Consider the following 11,784-nt stretch of genomic DNA (forward strand, 5'->3'; position numbering starts at 1 on the left):
GAGCACAGGTGCTGCAGGTTTGAATCATAGAACAATTCAGGTTTGAAAAGACTCTTGGGATCATCGAGTCCAACCATTAACCGTACACTACGAGTTCACCCCTAAACCATATCGCCCAACACCACATCTAAACGACACTTGAACACATCCAGGGATGGCGACTCAGCCACCTAAAAACAGTTTCTGACCGCTCTTTCCATGAAGAATTTCTTCCTAATGTCCAGCCTAAACTTGCCCTGTTGCAACTTGAAACCATTCCCCCTGGTTCTGTCCCTAATTACCTGTGAGATGAGACCAGCACCAACCTCTCTACAATGTCCTTTCAAGTAACTGTAGAGCATGATGAGATCCCCCCTCAGCCTCCTCTTCGTCAAACTGAACAGACCCAGCTCCCTCAATCGCTCCTCGTAAGTTCTGTTCTCCAGGCCCTTCACCAGCTTTGTTGCCCTCCTCTGCACTCGCTCCAACACCTCGATATCTCTCTTACACTGAGGTGCCCGAAACTGAACACAATACTCAAGGTGAAGCCCCCCAGCAGTACCACAGCACCATCCTGGGACCCGCTGGGGATGCAGAAGCTTTGCAAGCTCCCCAAGTGCCTTTTCCCTCCATCTCTGGAGGAGTTGCCTTGTTCTCTCTGCCTCTGTGGCCCCGCTCACCTCTGTGGGAGCCAGGCTGGGTTGGTAGCTCCAACGGGGCTTCGGGAGCGAGGAATGTTTATCACTGGTGGCAGGGTGGGGAGTTCCTGGTCACGCTTCTCCAGCTTCCTATCCCAGAGCAGCTGGCAAAGGGAGGGGTGGGAAGATTAATAGAGTCTTGTTTCCCGCTTCTGATTGCTGGAGCCGGTGTGGGGAGATTAAATGTGGCAGTCCGGCAGCGGTTCATATTCCTGGGCTGATTTTTATTTCCTGACCTTTGTTTCTCTCATTGCACCCCTTTTCCTGGCCCTGCAAAGCTGCTGTGAATACCTGAGACCAGGAGGGAAGGGGAGGGACAGGAGATGCTCAGCTATGCCAGCCGGCGCATCTCCTCCTCCCATTTGGTCGAGACACAGGAATTGAGGAAATTAATCTGCATGTCTGCTTGCTGCAAACAAATAAATAGAACCTGGAGGATTTTTCCCATCTGTTTCTATATGTTGTTGCTCTCGCTGTTATACTTGTTGTGTTTTGTGGTGTTTTTTTTTATTTTTTAGAATAAAAGTAGGGGAATGTCAGCTGTATTAAAGCTTTTCAATATTTCCCACCAACCTCTTGCTGCTTGCAGGGAGCTAATGCAAACTTGTTGCTCAGGTTCCGGCAGGGTTTTGTATGTGCATTTAATGACTCCATGAAATGCAGCATCCTTCTTAAGTTTTTAATTATTATTTTTTTAGTTGGTAACACTATTTTCCTTTTCTAGGCTTGGGAGGGTCAGAGATGGCAGCATGGGCTGGGTTCACACTGTGACTCTTTGTGGAGAGTCTTGTCCTGCACTGTTTGCTCTGGAGTGAAGCTGCCCTTAGTGCATCAGATGTGTTAGTTCATTACCTGCAGCTTTATTTTTGAGCAGCTCTGAGGGTCAGATACACGGTCTGTGAAAGCAGCTGAATGTTTTTTCCGTGACACTATGCTCACTTAAAACTTTGAGAGTAACTGGTTTGCTTTCCTTTTCTTATGTTTCCTCAGAAACTTTGATGGATACGCGGACGGCAACGGCCGAGCTGGGCTGGACTGCCAACCCTCCTTCAGGGGTAAGTGCCCCTCGCCCAGCTGATCCTCACGGGATCTCCTGGGATTCATTGAGATTCATGCTGTTTACCTTAAAATAGTGGTGGGGAGCTGGGGAAGTTGCAGTGGGAGCAATGGTGCCCCATTGGGCTGGCATGGGGTGGTGCCAAGCTGCATGGCTGGTCCAGGACTGAGTGTCTCTTTCCTGAACTGATCCCAAGGTCTTGGCAAATATCGAGGTTTTCTTCATCCCCACACTCTCCCCTGACCTGCGTGTCCTCCCCCAGGTGAAGGGTCTGTCCCTGTCACCGCTCTCCAACCCCCTGCTCGTGCCTTCCCTCTCCCTGTGCCAAAAGGCTTGTAATTAGGAAACATTAGCAGGCTCAAAACAGCTTTCATACCTGGAACATCATCCGTAATTGCAGTCGGCAGTGCTCTTCCCTGGCTATTAATGTCACTTTTATGAAGTAATGAGGAACAAAACACCCTGAGGCACTTAAAACATCTTTTTTATATCATACGAGCCTTTGAGGAATGGAAGCATAAAATAACCTGACTCACATTCCCCTGACAGAGAAAGTGAGAGACGGAGCCAGTGGGGAGCGGAGCAGGGGTGGGAGGAGATGCGAGCTGGTGGATGGGCATCACAGTGGGACAGACAGCTGGTTTGGCAGGGATGAGTACAGTGGTGGGGTCCGTCCCTGAGGGCCCAAGGATGTGGCACCAAAGGGGAAAGGATGTCAGGTCAGCCTTTGCCTTTGTTAGGGCATGACTGGCTTGGCCAGGTCTTCAAAACAAATGAGGTTGCACACTGCCATCAAAGCTGAACCACACCTGCTTTGGAAGAAATCTGGGCCCAGATAAATGGGTGGCAAAATGCAGGGGGGCCACGTGCAGGAGACAGGGCATAAATAGCTGCCTGCAGGTGCTATTGCTGAAAGCTCGTGCAAGGCAGGCGGAGAGCGTGTGTTGTAATGTGTGGCTGCCTTCCCTCTGCGGAGTGAAGCCTCTTCCCAGCCCACATCTCTGCAGCCCTCTGTGCGCATCCCAACACTCGCTGCTCTGAGAGTTACTGGTGAGTTGATTTCTTTACACCGGTATCTTTTGGATCTTCCACAAAGTATTTTAAAATACCAAATCCTTTATTTAAAAGGTGTAAGGTCAGTTTGTTGCATGTGTTGGAGAGCATGACTTCCAGTGTCAAGTCTCTTTGCTTGTGGACTGTGCTTTTCCGTAGAATCAGGCACTTTGCTGGATGGACCCAGAGCATCTTAAGGTGTATTTTGAACTTCTGGAGTGACCCCCCTATAGATACCTGCCAACTGAGGCAGGTTTTGGAGTATGTTGGAGGCCAGCTGAAAATAAGCAATATCTTCCTCTCACTCCAGGAATGCAGTCCAGTCTTCACGAGCTGCCCAGTTACAGCACGGAGTTTTGGGGTTTGTCCCATTTAATAGTTCGTAATAAGTACTGGAGGGGAGATTTGTGCTACTCCTTGGCTTGTGTGATGCTAATGGCCAGTACGTAGGTGAGGCTTGTCCAGAGCGCGGGTGCCAGGGAGGATTTGCAGACCGTGACCCATCCGAGCAGCCAGGCATAGAGATGCTAAGATACACCTGGAATTTTCTGCTTATGGTGGAGTCAACAAAGACCCCAAATTCACTTGGCCTTTCTTGGTTTTGTCTTTATTTCCCAAAAGCAGTCACCCTAGAGCTGTGCTGTTTCTTTTTCAGCCCAGACTGCTGAAAACTGGGGTAAGAAACCAAGTTACTCCTCTGCACTGCTTTCCTCCATCCAAATTGGAGTGCACTGATGGCCTTGCTTTGGGGCTTAGCAATAAGCCACCGCTTTGCAGGAACAAGTGAAGAAGAGAGGGCTCAGAGAGGAAGCAAAGAAATGAGGGAAAAGAGTAGCAACTCTCTAAAACCTGAATCTTTCCACTCATTGGGGCAGGAGAGAGGAGATGGAGGGATGCGAGAGGGGCTCCTGGCTGCTGCTGGGTTGTCAACTCCTTCTCCCAGGATCCTCTCCATCTTTCTTGGGGCTGAAAGTATGGGGCAGCCTCTCCTGACCCCAGCATTGCCATTGGCACGGGCTCTGTGCGGGCTTTGGGTCCCTTTGGGCAGTGACAGTCCTGCTGTTACGTGCTGAGCTCTGACAGCAACTGTTCACCCCAGCTCACAGATGCTTCCCAGGGTTGGGGCGGGGGGAGGGAGGGGGGCCTGTTGATGTTAATGCTGGGGCACGGATGCCAGCCAGATGGGCAGCAGGGACCGTGGTCAGGGAACTGGCTCTGGCAGGATGTAGGCTCTCCTCCTGCTCTCCCTGATGTGCTTTAAATCTCAGCCGAGACAGAGGAGAACATTGTCTTAATCCCCAGCTTCCTGTGAATTATTGAGGGAGATCTTGTCAAAATAATGTGGTTGCTGTTGTTAGAGTGTCGATGGTAACAGTTACTGGCACCGTGGGGCTTTCAGCCATGGAGACCTGCTGCTCTTCAGTGCCTGGTTGTGGGAGAGCTCAACCCAAGAGGTGCACAAGGGGGCATCAGAATCTGGCCACGAGCCCTCATGAAGGTTTTCCAAGTGGCGTTTCATGTCGTTCCCAGCTGTGGGCAGCCTTGTGTGCTGGGCGCCTGAGGCACATCAAGGTCTGCTGTCAGATTTTGGCTCTGAATTTGAGGCTCTGTTTGCAGCACCCCCCAAAAAGCAGTAAAGCACGGGATGCTCAGTGGATGCCCCTGCCGGGCAGCGTGAATAAAAAGATAGCGGGTCAGGTCCCCTCCTGTGCACCTGGCCAGGATGCAGGAGCCGGTGGGTGGGCTGAAGAAGGTTGCCACAGCCAAGACAGCAGAGCAGTGGGGCTGTTGTTACGCTGGTGGGTGAGAGCTGGAAGAGAGCTCATTGTCTGGCGTTAATTGGATGACAGGGCTGTAATGCAAAGCCCAGGTGGGAAGCGAAAACAATGCTGACCCCCTTGGATGGGAAGGACCTTGCAGCTTTCTCCTGTGAAAAGGTGTCTGGTAACAAAAGGGTGTTGAATCCACACATCTTGGCCAGGGTGGAGAGGAGTTTTTTTGGTCCTTTCGCGCTGTGAGATGAGAAGGGAGAACACTTGGCTGTATGTGTGTGGTTTGGTAAACATTGCTTAACAGCAATGTGCAACCTTGAGCTGTGATCTTTGCTTAAACTTAGCGGAGTCGGGTATGCGGACCTGGGAGCAAGCATTCTGCTGTGCTTGTTGGCAGTGTGTAGAGGACCCTGCTTTGAAAACAAAACAGAAGCCTGCTTTTTTTTTCCATCAGGTCTGTGGTTTACAAAGGGAAAGCTTGGGAAGCAGGTGAGGAATGTGGTTGTTTAATGAAAAAATGGAAGAGGGCAAAATCTATAAGGTTCAGGGTTGGTCGCAGTGCATCAGCTCTTCAGGAAGACTCAACGTGACGGAGCAGGTTGGCATCACTCATCTGCTGTTGTGCCCTCATGTAAGCACAAACACACGTGAGCGCTGCTATAGCATTGCTCCTAGAAATTATGCATGATATTCAGAGAGCTGCTTAAAGATTGCCATATGAATAATGCTGTTATGAGGAGACTGTAAACATGGATTAGTTAAAATGAATGGATTATGAGGTTGTAAATCTATCTGTAGGACTCTAATGCCATCATAGACTATTCACAGTTTGCCGCTGTCCCTTAATTGAAATTGTAGCCTGGATTATATTAATGCCCTTCTATAAATCGAATTGCAAATCTATATTCTCTCTCTCCGCGGCAGTAATGTTTTATTCAGTTAGTTTTCTTTGCTGGGGGAAATGATCCCGTTGTGCTGATAGCCTGGGGTCAGGCTCGCTCTCCAGCCCATGTGCTCGCTTGGGCTTTAATGAAGCTGTAACCTCGTGTGCTGCTTTCCCTCTTGCCTCCAGGCACCTGGACCATGATTCTTCCCATTTTTATGGCTTCTCAGGACAGTTAAGGTGTTTGCCTATGTGAAAAAGGTGTTTTAGCATCAGCTGAGAGTGACAGGCATGCAAGGACGAGAGGGTGATGATTTCTTCTGGTGCTAGCCTGGATGATGTTTCTGTACTTGCATCATGTCGTGTGTCCACAACTGCGTTCCTAGTCTTCTCTGAGGATTTGGGATTCTTCTTCCAGCCCTACCCTGCCCAATGCAGGGTGAGTGTCATCCCTGTGGCTCATGGGCCACTGCCAGTTCCTCTGTCCTCCCTCTTACCACTTCTCCCTTCTCCTTTCTGCAGTGGGAAGAAGTCAGTGGCTACGACGAAAACCTCAACACCATCCGGACATACCAGGTGTGCAACGTCTTCGAGCCCAACCAGAACAACTGGCTCCTCACCACGTTCATCAACCGGCGTGGAGCTCACCGCATCTACACCGAGATGCGCTTCACTGTGCGGGACTGCAGCAGCCTCCCCAACGTCCCTGGCTCCTGCAAGGAGACCTTCAACCTCTACTACTACGAGACAGACTCTGTCATTGCCACCAAGAAGTCTGCCTTCTGGACGGAGGCACCCTACCTCAAAGTGGACACCATTGCTGCTGACGAGAGCTTCTCCCAGGTGGACTTTGGTGGCAGGTTGATGAAGGTGAACACAGAAGTGAGAAGTTTTGGGCCTCTGACCCGCAATGGCTTTTACCTGGCTTTCCAGGACTATGGGGCTTGTATGTCTCTCCTGTCTGTCAGGGTCTTCTTCAAGAAGTGCCCTAGTGTGGTGCAGAACTTTGCCATCTTCCCTGAGACGATGACGGGAGCAGAGAGCACCTCTCTAGTGACTGCCCGTGGCACTTGCATCCCCAATGCTGAGGAGGTGGATGTGCCCATCAAGCTGTACTGCAATGGGGATGGGGAATGGATGGTCCCCATCGGCCGCTGTACCTGCAAGGCTGGCTACGAGCCGGAGAACAACATGGCTTGCAAAGGTAAGTTGGCCTTGGATAATGAGGCGCTTTTATTGTTTTTAAGCTTTGCTTAACAAAACGTTTGTCCCCAACCAAGCTATTCTGGGCAGTGTCTGTTGTGAAATGCACTCTGCACAATTCACCTGCCCTAAAGCAGTTTTGCTACGGGGACCAGGCAGAGATTTGGGAAGTAGTAGTCAGCCTGTGGCTTCTTGGTGTGCTCTGGTGAGTGGCCAGACTTGGTGAGCAGCATGACGAGGACACGGGTGCTGGTGCATCTGCCACCACAAGCCTGCTGCCTCTGTGATCCGCTGCCTTCAAAGCGCCACTTGGGCTGGTGCTCACCGACTGAGCTGCTTTCATCTGCCTCGTTATTTCCCCAGCAATGCTGCAGGAGCTGGGCACCTACCATCGGGCCCGACTGCAGCGAGGCCGCTCTGACTGTTGGCATTAATTGGAATGTTTTTACTGGTTCTTTTGGGTTCCCCCAGCCACGCCGCCAGCATGCTGCTGCCTGCTGGAGTCCTCCGCAGCATGGGGTTATAAATATGGAAATAACACTCGCTGCTTTTCATCTTCTTTCGCTGTTCTGATGAATATTTCCCAAATACCATTGGAAGATTATTTTTTTTTCTATTAGCTTTACTCACTGCCCTTTCCTTCTCTCCCAAGTTAAAGTATTGTTTTTGTACACTGCTTGGAAGGAGGGAAGAGGAAAGGACTTTTTGCATAAGAAACTAACTCCGTTTCATTGGTTCTTTCCAAATAGTTTCTAGAAAGAAGGAGAAGGTCACAAGCAGATGTCAAAGTGCTTTAGGGCTGGTTTTGGGGAAGGAGCTAATGGGAGAAGGTCTGACATGGGCTTCTTTTGGTGCAGGTGGCAGCAGACGTAGCACCAGGCTTAGCTGTGATGCAGCTTGGTATGCCCACCATTGTATTTCTTCTTCACCTGTAACTCCAGATATATGAAAATGGTAAAGCTGGGATTCAAGCTACTGGAGAAACTTGTTTGTTCATTTACTTTCAACCTAGGAACTTGCATAGCTTTTCACCGTGAAAAAAACGCGTTCCCACCTGGCCAAGGTGGGAACAGTGATGCCTTTCCATGTCAGGGCTCTGACAGCTGGGAAACCACCAGTCTGTGCACTCATGTCTTGCTTTCACATCGAGCAGCATCACTGATGGGTTCCTTTGTGTTTTGTGGTCGACCCTCAGCATGGCTTTGTTCCACCGGGACATGGTGTGTTCTCCTGAGGAGGAGTGCTCTGTTGAAGTGAGGGCTCTTTGCAAACTGGAGTGTTTCTGGCAAGATATTCCTCTACTATTGAATAAACAAACAGAAAGCGCACATGGTTTTATGGCAAAGTGACATATTCTCATCATGGAAAAATAAATACTAGTTTTAGCTAAAGACTGAAATTGGGAAATAATGTCACTTTGCCATATGATAATATAAAGCTGCTGCAGGTTTTGGTGGTGTTAACCTGTGTGTTTGCTGCCAGCTGGAGTGATGGGAGAGACTGAGGTTTTGGTTTCCTCTAATGTTCTGGGAGGGGCATGCTGCACCTACCCAGTGCTTGTAGTTTGGAACAGAACAGAGGTGGAGGACACCAAGATGTGAAGCATAGGAGCAAATCTGCTCAGGATGAGCATTAGACACATCTCCATGGCTTTTTTGTTTCCTTTTCTTGTGCAAACCCCAGAATGGTCATAATATTTTCGTGTTGTTAAAGCTGCATCAACCAGAACCCTTTGAACTGGGAATCTGCTGAGTTTTCTGTGCTGTGGCATCTGTCTCTGACTGTGCTCCTGCTCCCGATGGCAGTGCCAATGCCAAAGGAGAAACCCCTTGTGCTACCCAACTATGGGCTCTGTGAAACTCCTGGCCAGTGCTTTGCCTTTGTGGGGAGCATGCTTTGCATTCGTGCTCCTTCGGAGGAAAATTCAGGATCCTTGCAGGTCTAAGGGGGTAGAAATCCCCTTATGGGCTGGCCAGCAGCATATGGGATCTTGAGAAACACCAAAGTATGCCGTGAGTGCAGGCAAAACAGGTGGTTAAGTGGCATCAAGCATGTGCATGATGATGGGACTATGTTTTTTTTGTGATCCCAAGGGTGCTGTCAGGTGCTGATATGATGCTGTCTCAAGAGCAGGGCTCTGATACGTTCCCTCTCCCAATTCCTGTGTCAGGGGGACAGATGAAAGGATGGTACAGCAAACAGGACCTCTATGTTTGAAGGTACTGCTCAGTGCTGGCGAGGAGCACAAAATTCATAAACCTGCCAGGCCCTCCTGGAAGTTCTGTAAAACAAGCAGTAAAAGCCTGAGCCAAAGCTTCCTTTAGGACTGTTAGAAAATTAACTGCATTTGAGTAGAAGTTTGACCTTGGATTGGACTCTGGGTTCTTGGTAGCTTGTGTGTAGTGTGCACTCTTTGGCGTTGAAGCTCCTCCTTGTATCCCCATGGACCCTGGATAACCTGAGGGAAGACCTGAGCCCACTACTGCCCTTCCTAAAGGCTGGTGGGCAAGAGATGGTACATCACAAGGTTTAGAAATAATAATTTATCATTTTTCTCTTTGTCTTCGTGCCTTCAAAGGGGTTGTATTCCCCTGCCTTTTTCACCTGCAGGGATGCTGCCAGGATCACATCCTGGCTTCTGAGAGGCACGCACTCCTGAGATCTGCTCAAAGCCTTCGTCAGCCTGAGATGAGCCACTTAACAATCCTGGGGGAATTGTCACCAAGGAAAAAAGTAAAAGGATCCCTTGGTATTTCAAGGCTGGGAAAATGGGCTTAATTCCTCAGTGGTGGGACAAAAATAAAGTTGAATTGTTTAGCTGCCCCAGCCTTCTGTCATTCTTCCCACCCCCTGGGATAGAGGCTGTACCTATCATGGGGCTATTAGACCGGAACTGTTTCGTGCTGACAGCAGAGCTCGAGGACGCTGAGGGATTCATTAATACCAGCTTTTATCGGTACTTAGCTGCTCGCGAAAGGCACAGGCAGAGCACAGTCTTCATCAGGGATGTTTCAAGCCCCGAAGAGATTATAATTGTGTTTTAGGGTAAGAGTGATGGAGGGTCATTACTACCACAGTGCTAAGATGAGGGTGAAAGGGGGCAGGTTTTCTTTATCTTTCTGCCCTGTTACTTGTTTCTGTCCTGGACTGGATGGGATTTGGCACTGTAGACCTCCTGACTGGGTAATAGCACGCTGTACCCAAAAGCCCAGTGGGACTGCCTACCCCATCCTCTTTGTCACCTCATGCCCGTGAGAGCTGTGGGTCAATGTGAAATGGAGGCTGTTATTGAATCAAAAATGAATAATTCATTTGATGCGATAGCCCACGCTCTGCTTGGGTTGATATTAAATCCATTCATCTTGCTCTGCCCCGTCCCTCAGCCTTGCTTTATGGCTTCCTTGCGTGGTCAAGGTGCAATGCATCATTGTGCTGGGGAGGAGGTGGGAGGAAAAGCTTTTCAGGAGTGGGGATTGCTAGGAGGCTGGGGAAATCGTTCGAGACCTTGGATGAGCATGCTGGTTGGATTTCGCTTGTTCACCTCCAGGAAAATTACTAAACCCTTTCTCTGCTGGTGTTTCACTCTGAAACCTAATGATGGCAAGGTTGCTAGAATCCTAGCAGTTGTGGGTACCTCAGCTTTTATTCCTTTTGACTCTGAGGATGGGGCACTCAATTTGTGTCTGCTGGAACTATGCTGACTTTCTCTCTGACCTTCCCAGTACCAAGTGATAGCTCAATTGCACAGAGAAGCTGGTGAAGTTTAAAGTTTGGATTTAAATCAGCCTTGTGCTGAATTCTTACTTTATATTTAGAAACCCATAGAGAAGGGTAGAAGGAGCGATCCTGCTGCTTTTCGGGCTTGTCTCACTCTCAGTTTTCCCCTCCTGGCAAATTCCTGTCGTAGTATGGTCGAGAACCTCCAAGCTGCTGCAGCTTGGGATAACAAACCAACCTGCTTGTTCACAACAGCTGGAAATCTGACCTAGCGTGGATGGCAAAATCTTTTAAAAAATCCTCACCCCACAAAATAAAAACAAAGGTGGGCTGTGATGCAGAAGGCTGCTCCTTGAGCATCCTTGCTCCACGGCATCCTCAGTTTTCCAGAAAGCAGCCAGTCCCCTATCCCATCCGCACCTGAGTCACCCAGCCCTTCTTCAGTTGCAAGCTGCTGTGCCGGGCTGTGCTGAGCCTTTGCCAAAGCCATGCATAGGTTTATTTTGGTGCTCTTCATCTCTTAGTTGTTGGTCCCCTCGTTATCCTCCCCTCCTTCTGAGAAGCACTGGAAATAATTATTGATTTCCTCCACTTATTCATCACAGAAGGCTGGAATCAATAGCAGAGCATGGGTTTTATAAGGCGATTTTTATTTTTTCGTAATAATTACAAACCTTTTTTAATCACTAGGTGAATAATTTGCTAACACTTAAGGAAAATGTCAAGTTTTCCCAGTCCAATTGTTGCTTGTGCTGAGAACTGGGTCTTTTTGGTCTCTGTGGCTGTGCCTTTGCCTGCTTTCTCCCCATGCTGTGGTCTGACCTGGTGCCCTGGTACTGCGCTGGGGCACCCAGGAGATGTTTTCTTGGGTGGTGAAGGTGTGGTGATGGTTTTGTCCCATGAGTGAATGGCAGCAAGGGAGGCTGTGGGCTGTCTCGCCACGTTGTGGGACCCTACTCCCCTGTGCCTTGGGCTGTACCCGTCCCAGGGTGCTGCAGCTCCTTGCCCAGCCACCCTGATCCCTGGGGTGCAGAAAGGCCCTTTTTTTTTCATTTTTAGGGTTATTTTATTTTTCTTTGTTTCCTCTATGTTGTTTGTCCGTGTGCTTCCCTACAGCTGGAAGCGTCTCTTTATCAGCCTCTGTGCTGGGAGTTTGTTTCAAACCCTTTCCAATTTCTACAAGGGAGTCTCTGCGGCTGTAGCCCATATTCCCAATGCTTTAGCTGACTTTGTGGGAAAAATGTTTCTTTGCGGGTTTGGAAGTAGGATTTCTAGGTTTTCTCTTGTTTAGCATCTCTGCCCGGAGTGGCTGGTCAGTGTGCTGAAGCTGTCGCGGGTCTCCTTTTCCCTGTGCATTGCTGTGCCTCTGCCTCCGCGGGGCTTGGACCTCTGGTAGGCACTAAACACCGAAAAAACCTACTT

The 11,784-nt window shown here is 49.4% G+C and overlaps 1 protein-coding gene across 1 annotated transcript; it reads left to right on the top strand.

Moving 5' to 3' along the window:
- Window positions 1–1,667: 1,667 nt before the first annotated feature.
- LOC104270408 (ephrin type-B receptor 1-like) lies at window positions 1,668–6,646 on the top strand (the record flags this gene model as incomplete). Its single annotated transcript, XM_009864765.1, has 2 exons — window positions 1,668–1,732; window positions 5,965–6,646. Coding segments are annotated over 2 exons (747 nt in total), but the record flags the coding sequence as incomplete, so codon positions are not given.
- Window positions 6,647–11,784: the final 5,138 nt, after the last annotated feature.

This window comes from Apaloderma vittatum, unplaced genomic scaffold (genome assembly GCF_000703405.1).
Source record: "Apaloderma vittatum isolate BGI_N311 unplaced genomic scaffold, ASM70340v1 scaffold41422, whole genome shotgun sequence".
NCBI classification, from domain to species: domain Eukaryota; kingdom Metazoa; phylum Chordata; class Aves; order Trogoniformes; family Trogonidae; genus Apaloderma; species Apaloderma vittatum.